This window comes from Notolepis coatsorum, assembly GCF_963971535.1.
Source record: "Notolepis coatsorum genome assembly, chromosome: 4".
NCBI lineage: Eukaryota > Metazoa > Chordata > Actinopteri > Aulopiformes > Paralepididae > Notolepis > Notolepis coatsorum.
Genome location: NC_140168.1, coordinates 142442288 through 142458010, shown reverse-complemented (window position 1 = coordinate 142458010; position 15723 = coordinate 142442288). Strand labels below are relative to the sequence as shown.

Genomic DNA, 15723 nt, shown 5'->3' with positions numbered 1-15723 from the left:
AATTCCACGTCAGATTTAAAATGACTGTGGTCATTATTTTGATATGGTTAAAACTACTGCCAACAGGTTCTTCCACTGCCAAGGTTAAAACCATGCAGCTTAGCTCTAAACAGGTGTTTTGCTCCATTTAAAGACACAACAAAACAACAATGTAGGTGCTATAATATGTTTTTATATGTGTATTGACCATAACTAACCTGCAAAATGATTACCTATGAATATCCATATTGTACTCCATAGATGTATAACGATGTAATTAAGTAAAAGTGTAACTGAGATTTTCTCATTAAGCCCTTTGAACTGGCTTTGTGAAATCTCTCTGTAATACAAAGGTCTGTCACTCATTTGGTTGTCTGTCTCTCTAGACCAAGATGAGAACGGGGGGATCGAAGAAGAGGAGGGGGAGGAAGAGCAGTGAGTTATCTCCCCACTGCGCCCTGCGCACACCACCCTCCCTTTCACCATCTGCTTCCTACTGACCCATCTCAAACCCGGCCCTCTTTGATCCTAAGCAACGGTCGTGATTGGAGGATCAAGGAACAAGGGCGGGGTTTGAGATGGGTCAATTCACTTTGGTGCGCATCTTCTGTTGACTCTCTCATGATCACAGTCCCATTCCATTCAATCACACGTTGGTCAGTCAGATAGTTGCGAGCTACGGTCTGCTGGCTAACCCCTCCTTCCTTTCCTCCTTAACCTTCCTTCCTTCCTTCCTTCCTTCCTCTCTCAGGCGGCCTGTCGCACCACCCAGGAGGGGCTCTTCATTCGACTGGGAGTCCAGGCTACAGGATGGTAAGGCCATCCGACGCCTTTGATGCTGCCGTAACAATACAGGGGAAAAAAAACATCTATTACAGAGTCAGGTTACACGTGATATGTAACACAAGACAAGTGGGACATACTGTACATAATGTTAGGCAGGTGAATTCATCAGTATTACAAATGTCACCGTAGGGCATGGAATGACCCACAATACAAGAGAGGGGATCTCAGATGTTATCTGTGTGGTCCTCAAATGGCCCCTTTCCTGAGCTGGACTCAAAACTGCACTACTGATCTTTTTATATCTATTTCGTTACTTATTTATTTGAAAGCAGAGTAGTTGAGAGAGAGTAGAGGGTAGACATGGGGGAGACATGTTGGCTCTTATCCAATGCACCGTCTCCGAGCGCAGTCATTAGTAATTAAATTCATTTTAGCGATGTTTGCAGACCCATCGTGTGTTCTGTATTATAGCTATGGAGACAATAGTATGGCTCATTTGACAGGCATTGTTCATAGTCCATCACTGACTAACCAGTTCATTTCTACATACTGTAGTTTGTGCACTATTACACGCTAAACATTGGCCCTTTCCAAAATAATAATTTTTTCATAGATCGCGAGATATGATGCGTTATATGCAATATGCCCAAATCGTTCGGGTTGCTCGCCTGAAACCCCAAATACTTCCAAATCAAAGGTATATACCATGTACATATGTGTCTAACTCAAAACTGTGATCGTTACCAAAAGCATGTTTTATGTCCGGTAAAATACGACACTGTGATCAGTACAAAAACATGTTTCAGGTTCGGTAAAATAGACATAGAATAGACCTTACCTACCTCAGCCAGAAGATACTCCAAAAAGAATAATGTTCCTTTTAATAGATGTGATCCGATCGCCATCGCGATTACTCGTGTATATGTGTATACTCGTGTATACGGGAAATAGGTTTGAGGCGATAAAATCTCAGAGCGATCGCTCTGTCGCTCTGTCCTCTGAGGGGGAGGAGTTCTTGCAGACAAAAAAAGTGTCACCACACTAAACTATCCCAGTTCAAAAGGTAGGCGATACTGCCACCTGGCAGGATTCGATCGCCATTGCAATTTTAACGTAGGCACCGGTGCAAGGGAGACCCAAGGAGCTCCGGCCGAGTGTCTAGAACGGGGATCAAAGGAAAAATATCAAAGGATCAAAACCCGAAAAGGAGCTTGTCTAAGTTGTATTAAAAAGTGTTGAACCCTGCCATACCTGGGCATAAGATAATGAGCAGTTAAGGCTGTCCCCGAAGCCTGTTTTTGGGATTCGAACTTCGTCAGGGTTTTTCAGAACAAACGTTCAAACCTTTGTTTTTAATTAAAATACTTTTTTTTTTTTTAAATGTAAACGTAGTAAATTTTTTCTTCATTTTTTTTTAATATCCTCAAACTAAATACTCAATTTGAATAAAGTGATTAATCTGATTAAATTTGTATTTTTCTTTTATTAAATCAACTTTACAGCCCAGGGAGAAGCCCCAGCCCAACTAAATCAATTAAATCAACTTTCTTTAATGAATATATAACTCATCAGTTTCTTTTAATACTATAATATTAGTGTAGCCTAATCTGCAACTGTGAAGAAAAACCCCATTGGTTTAAACAGAATTAATAGAAAAAAATTGTGATTTAGAATTTAGAATGCCAACGTAACGAACGAAGGTTCGACCGTTTGGGCTCAGCCCTATGAGCAGTGTTCCCAGTCGGTTGACCTTTGACCCTGCTTGCCCGCAGAGCCTATGTACCAGACGTACCGCATCACCGTCATCACCAAAGAGATCCGACGGCAGACGGTCTGCCGCAACATCAGCAAGACCAGCGCCGACTATGCCATGGAGTGGGGTGCTCACCGCGGCAACGGGGCGCCCAGGGGTAGTTCTGTGCCTGTGCCGGGACAGAGCACCCTGTGGCAGGACCTCCTGGCCGTACGGGAAAGCGGGGTGCTGGAGCAACTCAACCCAGAACAGTGCAAGTACCAGGAGGTGAGGAAGGGTGGGGAGGAGGGGGGGGGGGGGGGGGGGGGGGATGGGGTGGATGGATAATAATATTAATAATAATACATTTTATTTGGCGCCTTTCAAAACACCCAAGGTCACCTTACAGGGCATAAAAAACAAAACAAGAGAGTCAAAATAAAAAACGGTGGTCTTGGCCAAAGTGTCAGTGAAGTTCAAAACAAAACAAACAACAGGAAGTATCAAAAACAGTGACACACAGGGTGCAGTTACAGTGAGTTTTGAATGATGTTATGGAGTCAGACTGTCGGGACATGTGGGGGGCAGGGAGTTCCAAAGTCTGGGTGGGTGGATGGATGGATGGATGAATCGATAAATGGATGGATGGATGGATGGGTTGACAAATGGATGGATGGATGGATGATGGATGGATGGATGGATGAATCGATAAATGGATGGATGGATGGGTTGACAAATGGATGGATGGATGGATGGATGGATGGGGGGGATGGATGGATGGATGGATGGATGGGGGGGTAAAAGAGGAGAGGAACAGGGCGCCACGGGGTGCAACACGGCCGACTCGGGTTCGACTCCCGGACCCGGTGATCTTTGCCGAATGTCTTCCCCGGTCTCAGTCCCGGCGCCATGGGCGGGCATTAGGGGGCCGGGCCCGCCCACTGAGTCAGCTGTGCCCACCCTGGTAAAAAAAAGAAACCCCCCCCCTTTTTTTTTTTTTTTTTTTTTTTTTTTTAATCAAAGTCAACTATCCAAATCCTTAGTCGGGGACAGCCCTAGTGGGCACTGATGTCAACAACAACACTACTGAAGCTAGCACGGCACTCTGTGAGAATTCGTTTTCTACCCTCAAGAACGTCTTTACAGAACATCGCCTTAGTATGCTTCATCGACACAACTAAGGCCAATTTAATTCAGTTGGCATTTGAGAAGGACTTAACAAAAAAGTTCAGGAATGAGTGGAGGGGCAGTGTTTTAAGAAGATTTCACTCTGTCCCCAAACGCTGCTTGCCGCTCTACTTATGGCCTGTGGAGGAATTTTGTTTGCTTTTTTATGCACCTTATTTTTGTCAGTTCAGTTCAGTTTTCAGTGAATTCAGAAGTGTTGAAAGATAGGTTTGAGACTTTTCAAAGATATAGAATAGAATAGAATAGAAATGTATTATCCTGAGGGAAATTTGACACTGCAAATCACTCAACATTAAACATTTAGACAGAACAAGTCACAAATAAGAATAACAAAACAAATGGCCTAAGAATAGAATAAAATGAAATAGAATAAAAATAGAATAAAAGATACAGTAAATAAATACAGTAAAAATATACTGAAGTCTACAGTAGGTGTAATAATGCACAGTGCTGTTTAAAAAGTAAGAGTCCAGGAAGATGGTAATTGTCACTCTGTGCACAGTGATGCATTGTATAGTCTGATGGCTGTCGGAATGAAGGACTTCCTGTGCCGTTCAGTGCTGCATTTAGGTAGTGTGAGCCTATAACATGCTCCTCCTGTCAGCCAAGTCTGTGTATAGTGGGTGGGAGGGGTTTTCCCTGATGGCCTGGAGCTTAGCAAGGTTCCTCCTCTCCGCCACCCTCCAGCTCCACCCCAACCACGCTACTGGCCTTCTTGACCATCTTATCCAGCCTGTTTGTGTCCCCTGCTCTCAGTCCGCTGCCCCAGCAGGTCTGTTATATATATCCGTTCAGTCTGTTTTTGTATAAGTGAAAGTTCTTAAGATAGAGAGAAATTAGATTTGTCAATTGCCTCTCTGCTGTTTAGTTCAGCACCGTGGGCAGCGCCAAGCAAGCCACAGCGCCGCTGTCCCAGCTGAAACGTATAAAAGGGAACCTGTGTTGAAAAACCATTGTGCCCCCCCGAGAACATTTTATGCCCCCCCACTCATTTGTTTCTGCAGCCTGGTCTGTCTCCCATTCCTCCTCTCGCTCTCTCTCTACCGGACTGCCTGGTAGCAAAAATCAATAAAAACCTACAAAAACATAACTTGTCCGAAAGGACAAGTAACATTTAAAAGAGGAGAGGAACAGAGGGATTCTGAGGAGGAAAAGGTTTCAAATAAATTATTGAGTGACGGAGCAATGAGAAGAGACATATGGCATTTACATTTTAGGCGTGTATCACAGACACTCTGATGTAGAGCGTCTTACAACAATTGCAACAGTAAAATTATCTAAAATTGTTGCATCACCAAAATAGTAGAAAGTAGCCACGATGAGGAGTAGCTCTATTGACCAGCTTTGTATGTATAAACAAAGGTCTATAACGAAATGCTGCGTATTGAGGGTCAAAAGTCAAAACTCATCCAACCAATCAGCAGAAAGCTCAGAGTCTCAACAAAGGCTGGTGAGAAGCGGCTGGGTGGCGCAGCGGACATTGCGCTTGTCACTAACGCAAGAGACACTGGGTTCGAATCCGGCTGTCGGCGTTGCCTCCGGCTTGGTCTGGCCGTCATACTACCTCAATTGGCAGAGTTAGCAGGTGGAAGTCGATGGGTGGTAATCTGGACGTTGTGGACAGCGACTCCTACAGGTCGGTTGGGGCGCCTGCACAGCAGAGACAGGAAATAGCGGGGGTAGTGTGAGCCTCCAACACGTTACACCTCGCCACTGAGAGTCCGCGCTGGCAGGTGAAAAGATGTGACAGGCTGCCTCCTCGTGTATTGGAGGGGACACGTGATGCAAGGCTTCTATCCTCCCTACAACCGGCCAGTGGGGGGCATATGCGAGCAATGTTCAAGACAGGGGAAGGGAGAATTGGAAACATGAAATTTGGATGGGAGAAAAATAAGGAGAAAAAGTGGATACAAAAAATAAAAATAAATAAAAGGCTGGTGAGGTGAAAACACAACCCACTGCTGAAATACAGTATACAATTACCCCCTTCTCTCCCTTTTCAAATCCTCCGGGGTGCCTTCTTCTGTGGTTTTCTGGGAAACCACCAGCCTTTGTTGAGACTCTTTGAGCTTTCTGTTGATCCCTTCGAAGACACAATGCAAACTTGTAATAATTAGTTAGGAGAGCTGGGTGAGGAGTAGCTAGAGCCCATTGAGAACCCAGTAAGCAGCCTGAGATACAGTAGCTGTGAATTAAGTAGCCTACACTACTTCTTTACGTTGTACTGTACTTGTGCTGTATAATGACAATACATTTGAATATAATCTAATAAAATGTGAATGAAACCTTAGTCTCAGTACAGCAACAACTGTCCTATGGTAACATAGGGTATTGTTTGTATATTTATACTGTATTACAGAGAACGAGTATGAAGTCGTTTTCAGTAAAGTAATGATCTCAATCCTGAAACTGAAGTCGCTCTCCTCCTCTCCTCCTCTCCTCTCCTCACCTCCTCTCCTCTCCTACTCTCTCCTCCCCTCTCCTCCTTCTCTCTCCCCTCTCCTCACCTCCTCTCTCCTCTGCTCCCCTCCCCTCTCCTCCTCACCTCCTCTCTCCTCCCCTCTCCTCTCTCTCCTCTCCTCCCCTTCCCTCCTCTCTCCTCCCCTCTCCTCTCTCTCCTCTCCTCCCCTTCCCTCCTCTCTCCTCCCCTCTCCTCCTTCTCTCTCCCCTCTCCTCACCTCCTCTCTCCTCTGCTCCCCTCTCCTCTCCTCCTCACCTCCTCTCTCCTCCCCTCTCCTCTCTCTCCGCTCCTCCCCTTCCCTCCTCTCTCCTCCCCTCTCCTCTCTCTCCTCTCCTCCCCTTCCCTCCTCTCTCCTCCCCTCTCTCTCCCCTCCTCTCATCCCCTCTCCTCTCCTCCTCTCCTCCTCTCCTCTCCTCACCTCCTCTCCTCTCCTACTCTCTCATCCCCTCTCCTCTCCTCCTCTCTCCTCCCCTCTGCTCCCCTCTCGTCTCCTCTCATCCCCTCCTCTCTCCTCACCTCCCTTCTCCTCACCTCCTCTATCCTCCCCTCTCCTCCCCTCCTCTCTCATCCCTTCTCCTCTCCTCTCCTCTCCTCCCCTCCCCCCTCTCTCCTCCCCTCTCCTCCTCTCTCCTCTCCTCCCCTCCTCTCTCCTCTCCTCCCCTCCTCTCCTCTCCTCTCCTCTCCCCCTCACCTCCTCTCCTCTCCTCTGCTCTCCTCTCCTCTCCTCCCGTCCCCTCCCCTCTCCTCCTCTCTCCTCTCCTCCCCTCCTCTCTCCTCCCCTCTCCTCCCCCCTCTCTCCTCCCCTCTCCTCCTCTCTCCTCTCCTCCCCTCCTCCTCTCCTCTCCTCTCCTCTCCTCTCCTCTCCTCTCCTCTCCCCTCACCTCCTCTCCTCTCCTCTCCTCTCCTCTCCTCTCCTCTCCTCCCGTCCCCTCCCCTCTCCTCCTCTCTCCTCTCCTCCCCTCCTCTCTCCTCCTCTCCTCTCCTCTCCTCTCCCCCTCACCTCCTCTCCTCTCCTCTCCTCTCCTCTCCTCTCCTCTGCTCTCCTCTCCTCTCCTCCCGTCCCCTCCCCTCTCATCCTCTCTCCTCTCCTCCCCTCCTCTCTCCTCCTCTCCTCTCCTCTCCTCTCCCCCTCACCTCCTCTGCTCTCCTCTCCTCTGCTCTCCTCTCCTCCTGTCCCGTCCCCTCCCCTCCCCTCCTCTCTCCTCTCCTCTCCTCTCCTCTCCTCTCCACCTCACCTCCTCTCCTCTCCTCTCCTCTGCTCTCCTCTCCTCCCCTCCCCTCCCTCCCCTCCCCTCCTCTCTCCTCCCCTCCCCTCCTCTCCTCACAGAGCATGTTCGAGGTGCTCTCGTCGGAGGCGTCCTACCTGCGCTCGCTGCGCGTTCTGACCGAACACTTCCTGGAGAGCCGAGAGCTGGAGGAGACCCTGATCATCCGGGACAGGAAGACCCTCTTCTCCAACGTCCTGAGGATCCGTGAGGTCAGCGAGAGGTGAGGACCGAGGACAGGGTGGGATGGGCGGAGGGGACAGGCGGTAGAGAGAGAGTGAATGAGACAGGGGAGAGGGAAGCGTGGAAGGAAGGATATATTGGATTTCCCCCGCGACTTGAAATTGCCATTGGGTCGACCTGTGAGACAAACCAAGAGCATGTTTGCACTCTTGGCACATCTGATGTTTTTTTGTTTTGTTCTGATGTGGTTTCTTTTACGAAAAAAGCCAGTTTCCTATCATGTAAATTGTTTTTTTTTTCATTCTTTCTAAAAGCAAAGAGGCCTAGAAGCGTGGCTAACACTAATGGCGTGCATACCAGAGAGGGCACAGAGGCACTGAAAGAGGATTTCACCCGTCTAATGAACACACTAGACTAGACAAATATTTTTATTTATTTATTTATTCGTACATGGAATTACCACAGTCCAACAGTACATTCATATAATTCACCAAAAATACCATGGCCGAAAGGAACAGGAAGAAGAACAAATCTTATATATACCTGCCCCTACACACACACAACACACCGATAGACTTATTGTGTAAAACCAAACAGAATATACCCATTTTCAACACAACCAAATTAAATCAACATAAATAAACCCATTTTGTCTATCTATCAGTCAAACTACATATTTAGGTTCATTCATTTACACACACATACACACCCACACACACACACTTATATAATGTATTATACTTCTATATACTATCTAATTTCTATTTTATTATAATATAACTAAATCATACTATTTATTCTACACCATATTGGTACAGTATTATACAATATTTTAATATATTATTAAAGATGTATCCCATCAGTGGACCAATTGTATGCTTTTGCAGAGGACAAGAAGCCTTCAGTTGACTCCTTCAGACATTCGGCACCCCCACACCCCAATGGAATGATAACAAATATATATATCTTTTATAAAAAAAATCGACTATCTGCAAATTTTGGCCAATCAAAGTTGACTATACAAATCCTTAGTCAGGGACAGCCCTAGTAAATGGACTGTTTATATATCACTTTTATCCACCAGAGAAGTCAGACTCGTGAGTCAGACTGTTGTCACCAGGTATAAAGTCTGGAGCTCCTCCGTTGACAATGGACTGCGTTTATATAACCGCTTTTATCCAAAGCGCTTTACAATTTGTTCCTCGCGTTCACAGATTCACTCACACATTCACACACCGGTAGTGAAAGGATTAACCTTCTGTAGTGAAAGGATTAACCTTTTGTAGTGTGGTAGTGAAAGGGTTAATGTTGTGAAGGGCCAGATTAAACCGAATATATATATTTATTTATATATATATATTTAATTGTATTTGTATATTCTCTAATATTCCCTGATATCCCTTGTATATTCCTTGTACAATATGCATTGAATATCCATTCTAGCCTACTGAACATCCCATAATAGTCTCCATTCTACTATTGGTCGAGACCTTGGTGCCAGGCTGCCATACCCCTCAGACCCAGTTCAAACGTACCGCTCGACATGTACGAACAAGTCCTAGTTCCGCGTAGGAATTTGGCTACCGCACCACTAATGGGACTATTTGTTCATAGTGCGTATATATACTGCGCTACTAAAGTAGGACTTTCTTTTCAGTCCAGTTTCTTACCCTCCAATAGAGTCACAGACGTAAAGCCTCCCCGCGATGCCACGTGTGGGAGTAAGGCCAAGTTCGGCCTACCATCGGTATTGAGACATCGTGTATATTAATATTTGAATAGTCATATTTGGCACTATATCGTCGAGTTGGACGTAGTCTATTAAGCTAATAATAGTCTGTTAATATATAGTGCTTCGTGCGGTGAGAATACTACCGTAGTCAGTACCCCATCGTTTCGGGCAGAGAACTGGCTGCTTACCCAGGGTGGTTGACCCTATGTGAAGCTGCACCCGAGGAGCCCCAGAGCCGACGAGCGAGTGGACCTGTATACCGGATTATTCTACCGACGACAGCCCGCCTTCCCAGGCACGGATTATGCTTTGGATACTTTGATTATTCTATGGATAAAGACCCCCGACACTACCGTGTGTTGGAACCCCCCCCCTGGAGAGGACGCAAGGTGAGGAGACGCTCTGCAAGACGAGGTCTCTCCACATCTCTCCCCCGTGGACCGGAGAGAGCCGGCCCACAAAGAGTCCACCTGCTTTCATCTGTGGTCCAAGGATCGCCGGCGCATTGAACGGCACTACAGTGGGTTCTCCTGGGATACCCTTGGCCGGACGAGGCAGCTGGATTCTACCCCCCCCCCTCCTACTCCTGTCGGTTTACAAGCGACCGGATTAACCCCCTCTAGTGTATCCAGCCTATAATCATTAAAGTATCATTGCTGTTATTCCTTAACTATTCCAGGTCGTATATTTACCACCTGCGCCTTCAGAGATTGGACATTATCTATTGATATACCGACGAATACTCCTTGCCATAAAAGTGCATACTATTTCAATTCATAAATGTAATTAAGTGATTAAGTGCTTATTCTACACACCATCGCTGTGTAGGAAATAAAGACCTGTTTCTAATTCGTACATTTGTGTTGGATCCGTTTCATCTACGTGAGAGTGTTCATGATAATATATTTATGCCGTGTACTGGGTGGCCGAATATTAAGTACAAAGGTAGTGGTAGTAAGTATCATATCTAGTAATACAGTCAGGGAATTGTACCCCTCAGTTACAATTGGTCCTTCGAGCCGGAGGGTAATTAGTGTAATATTAATATAGTGTTATTAATATTGAAATGGCCTATGATGAACACTCCACGAAACGATCCTCCTAACCAACGCCCGCAGCGCGAACGACGGCTCCCTCAGTACTTAGAGGCTTACGCTGTCAGTCAACAACCTAGTCTTCTACTAACAGTAAACGCGGTAAAACTAGAAAGTAAAAGTATGTCTAACCCCAACGCCCAGACTACCCCGACCATAGAGGCCCCTACGGGCTCTAATGTAACTGACCAAGTTCACGGTGGGGACCAGTGGGAACCAGACATGACTTCACACCCCGCCAGTACTGAAGAAGTAGTCCCCGATGAGTCCCGGGAGGAATACAACGCTACCGAGAGAGAACTCGGCACGGAAGAAGACGGGGAGAGCACCGTGGAGATAGAGCTCCAAGGCTCCGCAAGGAGTACCCCGAGGGAAGGCTCCCCTATACAACCGCCTTCTCCCAGCGAGGCAGAGAGGACCCTACAGCAGGCCTTCCTCATCAGCCTGAACGCCGCTGCTGAACGCGACCGACTGCAGATCCAGCAGCGAAGCGAACACGAGCAGATACGTCTAGAAATAAGACGCATTCAGATGGAAGAGAATGTGGCCCGAGAACGAGCCGGTGCTCAACGGGACGCAGCGCGCGACAGACAGCAGTCGCAACTAATAGAACAGCTGATCAGACGGACAACACCCTCTCCCTCCGCCAGAGGCTCCAGGAACTCGTCTAGACACACCTCCAGGGCGGCATCCCCTAGCCGAGTAAACAACCCTGAACTTGACCAACAGACGAGGTCTATACCCCCCACAGACCACCTCCCCCCACCGGTCCAAGCGAGACCTAGCAACCGGGAAGGAGCAGCATATCCTGTGGAGAGGCTAAACCAGAGACTACAAGCACTGGATGACCTAACTGAAGACGAAGAGGAAGAGGAGGAGAACCACGCCCGAAGACCAGGAGGTCCGGTACAGCCCAGGCTATACTCCCGCGGAGCTGCGCTACAGACCCCCGACTCTATACACGGGTGAGCACGACGCACGACCCGCACCGAGGAACAGCACCGGGACAAGCGGGCCATGGTACACTGCCGGTACCAGCCCATACCAAGGAGCGGGAGGAGACTCGCCTAGGAGGCCTCTCCCCCAACGCTCGCCGATGTATCCACAGTCAGCGTCATACATTGGCACGCCTATGGTACCCGACTTCACCCAAGAGAACCGGGCCCAGTATACAGAACTCTGCATGTGTCTGGAGACCATGTTGGTGGATGTATTGGATGAACGCCACAAATACGCCATCCTACTGAAGCACTTAAAGGTACCCCGCGCACATAATATAGCGCTCGCCTACGCGACTTCCACCACCCCATACACAGCAGCGCTGGTAGCATTGGACCAGAGGTATGGGCGCATATGGGATTACGTGATCCAGGAGATCCGACACATCGACCGCTTACCCCCAGCAATAGACAATCGAGCACTGGACGACCTGTCCATCAGAGTGCAGTCCCTGGTAGGGATGTTGGGAGCGCAAAGAGAGAAGGGGAGGCATGAACTTTACGCCAACTCAAATGTGGAAAGGATCCTGGAGAAGCTGCCGCCCGCTCGTCAGGAGCGCTTTAGGCGGCAGAGGGACCACAGAGACCCGAATGGCCCCGAACCGAACCTCCTCGATCTAGCAGACTTCCTGGCGAGAGAAGTCAGCAGCCTACGGCTAGATACATTCGGACGGAGCACCCCTGGCTCCAGAGAAGGAACCAGACGACTAAATGATGGAAGAAGATCGGTGACTGTGATGCACCAATCGGAGTCAGTACCGAGCAGCAGGAGCCACAGTACCCCCTCCAGAACGGAGAAGTGGAAGATAGTGTGCCCCTACTGTGAGAAAGAACACTGGCTAGCGCAATGTGACTCCTTCCCCAAGCTGAACGCGGAGGAAGCAGGTCAATGGATAAAGTCCAACAAGCGCTGTTTTCGCTGTGCGCGCTCACACATGGCAGCCGAATGCCGCTTAAAGAAAAGGTGCACCAAGTGCGATGGAGCCCATCTGGACATACTTCACGACAGTAACAGACGGCGCCCTTCACCTGCACCATCCAGCCGCAAAGCAAGCGTCATGTACATCGATCCCGCCAGCAGCAGTGGAGCCCGAGTACTCCTAAAAGTAGTGCGTGTGACACTAAGCCACCAGAATAAAGTCCTGGACACTTACGCCGTCCTCGATGACGGGTCAGAGAAGACCCTGCTGCTCGCCTCCGCTGCGGCCCAGCTAGGGCTGCGGGGAAGCGAAACCCAAATGACAATTCGGACAATAAGACGAGATTTGAAGACGATAAAGGGCGAGAATGTCTCATTCTCTATCGCAGCAAGCGGCCAGCCTGAGCGACGGTACCAGATTGCAGACGCTTTCACCAGCCAAGAAATAGGACTGTCGCGGTACACATACCCCGTCGCCAAGCTGATGGAGAAATATGCACATCTGCGCAAGTTACCGATCCCGCTCATAGACAATGCTATGCCGACCCTGTTGATAGGCTCCGACCATGCAGACCTCATTGTCCTGATAGACCGGGTTCATACCGGACCCCGAGGCTGTCCTGCAGCAGTCGAGACCCGTTTGGGATGGACTCTCCAAGGCCCGCTCGCCAAATCTCTCAACCGAAGTACAGCCACTAGATGTCTCCACTCCCGAGTCACAGAGGGAGAAACCGCACTCCTGCAACACGTAGAGCGGCTATGGAGCTTGGAACAAATGCCCTTTAAGAATGGAAAGAAAGACATTCGCTCTAAAGATGACATTTACGCCATTCACCTCCTCGAGACAGGGACCAAGAGAGTCCCGGTCAACGGCGTGTTGAGATACGCCACGCCACTCCTGCGGCGAGAAGGAATGCCTACTTTCCACGCCAAGACAGACGCCATAGAACGGTACCTGCTGAACACGGAGCGGCGCTTAGCCAAGAACCCCGCCCAAGAGAGTGTATACCGCGCTGAGATTGAGAAGCTCATCACAGCGGGACACGTCACAAAGATGGACATTAAAGAGGCTGACCAGACCACTGAATCGTGGTACGTGCCCCACCACAAGGTCCATCACAACGGTAAAGACCGCATAGTATTTAACTGCAGCTACCAGATCGGATCCCAAAATCTGAATAAAGAGTTACTGCCCGGTCCCACACTCGGCCCCTCCCTACTCGGCGTTCTACTCCGCTTCCGCCAGGAAAAGGTGGTCAATCAGCGGGGACATTAAAGGAATGTTCCTGCAGGTGAGATTAGTAGAGGCGGACAAGCCCCTGTTACGGTTCCTATGGAGAGAGAAGCCAGGAGATGAGCACCCAGCCATCTACCAATGGGAAGTCCTCCCCTTCGGAACGACGTGCAGCCCCTGCTGTGCGACATTTGCACTACAGAAACATGTAGCAGAGGACCCAGCAGCGGACGAAGAGGTCCGACACAGCGTAAAGAACAGCTTCTACGTAGACAACTGTCTACAAAGCCTTTCAACCCAGGAAGAAGCCGAGGCTCTCCTGATTAAACTCCGCGCCTCATTGATCAAACGCGGCTTTGATCTCAGGCAGTGGGCCAGCAGCGATCCGCAAGTACTGCGCAGCCTCTCCTCCGAGGACAAGGCAGCCAGCAGCGAGACCTGGATGGCTACAATCCCGGGAGAAGCCCAGGAGATGACCCTGGGATTGGTGTGGCGATTCAAAACAGATTCGCTTCACTACAGACACAAGCCCCTGACTACGGAGCAGGGAAGGCCGGCGGCGGCGCCGACCACCAGACGGAGTGTGTACACAACACTCGCCCGACAATATGACCCGCTAGGATGTATTCTACCGTACACCACCAGGGCAAAAATGATTGTACGAGCATTGTGGGACAAGGACCAGGGCTGGGACGACCCCATTCCCGCACACCTTGCATCCACCTGGAGAGAGTGGGAGATGGAGCTCCACTCACTCCCAGGCGTTAATATGCGCCGAAGCTACTTCCCACCCACGGTGAGGCCAGAGACATGTAAAATGGACTTACACGTCTTCAGTGACGCCTCAGAGGTCGCATACGGATCAGTAGCCTACTTGCGGGCCCAAGACCAGGGGGGAGAGATCTACACAGCATTTGTCCTCGCCCGCTCGAGAATAGCCCCACGCAAGCAACAATCTATCCCACGTCTAGAGCTCTGCGCAGCCCTAGCCGGAGCGCACCTAGCCACGCTCATCCAACGTGAGCTCACCATACCGGTGTCTAGAACAATCCTGTGGTCAGATTCCACGACGGTACTCGCCTGGATCAAATCGGACTCATGCAAGTACAAAGTCTTCGTGGGAGTCAGAGTCACCGAGATTCAAGACTTAACCGAAGAGTTAACCGGAGAAACAGAGTGGCGCTACGTTGATACAAAACAGAACCCAGCTGACGTCATCACCCGGGGGATGCCCCTGGATGACCTCACCCGTCGCAATGTCTACAGTGACGGCCCCGCATTCCTAAGACTCCCGGAAGGACAGTGGCCCATGCCTATCCCGAGGGAAGCAAGTCCAGAGGAGGTGGAAATTAAGAAGTCTGTGTTCTGTGGATTGAGCACCGTAGCCTCCACCGACCCTAACATAAACGATTGCACGTCCATAGAGAGTGCACAACAAAGAACATTCCTGCGGTACCACCCGGAGTGCAAGTCCCCCGCTGATATGTCAGCAGCTAACTACGAGGAAGCAGAATTGCTTCTACTGCAGCGAGCCCAGAGAGACTCGTTCCCCGATGAATTGGCCTGTCTACAGGGAGGAAAGCCCGTCCCATCCGACAGCAGATTAATTCACCTGGCCCCCGAGAGCGACGCTCACACCCTCATCAGAGTGGGTGGTCGCCTACGCAGAGCCCCCAATCTACCGGATGACATTAAATACCCGATTGTATTGAACAGCCAACACAAGGTCACAGAGCTGATTATAAAGAAATACGATGAGGATGTACATCACGCAGGAGCAGAAAGAGTCTTCGCGGAAATCAGACGTCGTTACTGGATCCTACAAGGAAGAGAGGCGGTACGACGCTTCCAACGAACATGTCTAGACTGCCGCAAGTGGCGCGCGCAGCCCAGCATACCAAGGATGGCTGACCTTCCTCCATGTCGCCTCCGAATCGGTGACAAGCCATTCCACTCAACGGGTATGGACTGCTTTGGCCCGCTGCACATAAAGAAAGGAAGAGGAACCGAGAAGCGGTGGGGTATTGTATTCAAATGCATGACCACCAGAGCGATACACATCGAGCTTCTCCCGACCATGAGCACAGACTCATTCCTTATGGCCTTCCGTAGATTCATATCACGGAAAGGAAGACCGTCTACCCTATTGTCC

General features: G+C 49.4%; 1 protein-coding gene across 1 annotated transcript in view; it reads left to right on the top strand.

Annotated features, from left to right (window-relative positions):
- arhgef15b (Rho guanine nucleotide exchange factor 15b) overlaps positions 1-15723 on the top strand; it is a 158428-nt gene that overhangs the window by 75512 nt on the left and 67193 nt on the right. Inside the window, 4 exon segments of the mRNA XM_084312347.1 lie at positions 366-414; positions 731-792; positions 2538-2785; positions 7474-7634. Coding sequence (XP_084168473.1) covers positions 366-414; positions 731-792; positions 2538-2785; positions 7474-7634 — 520 coding nt within the window.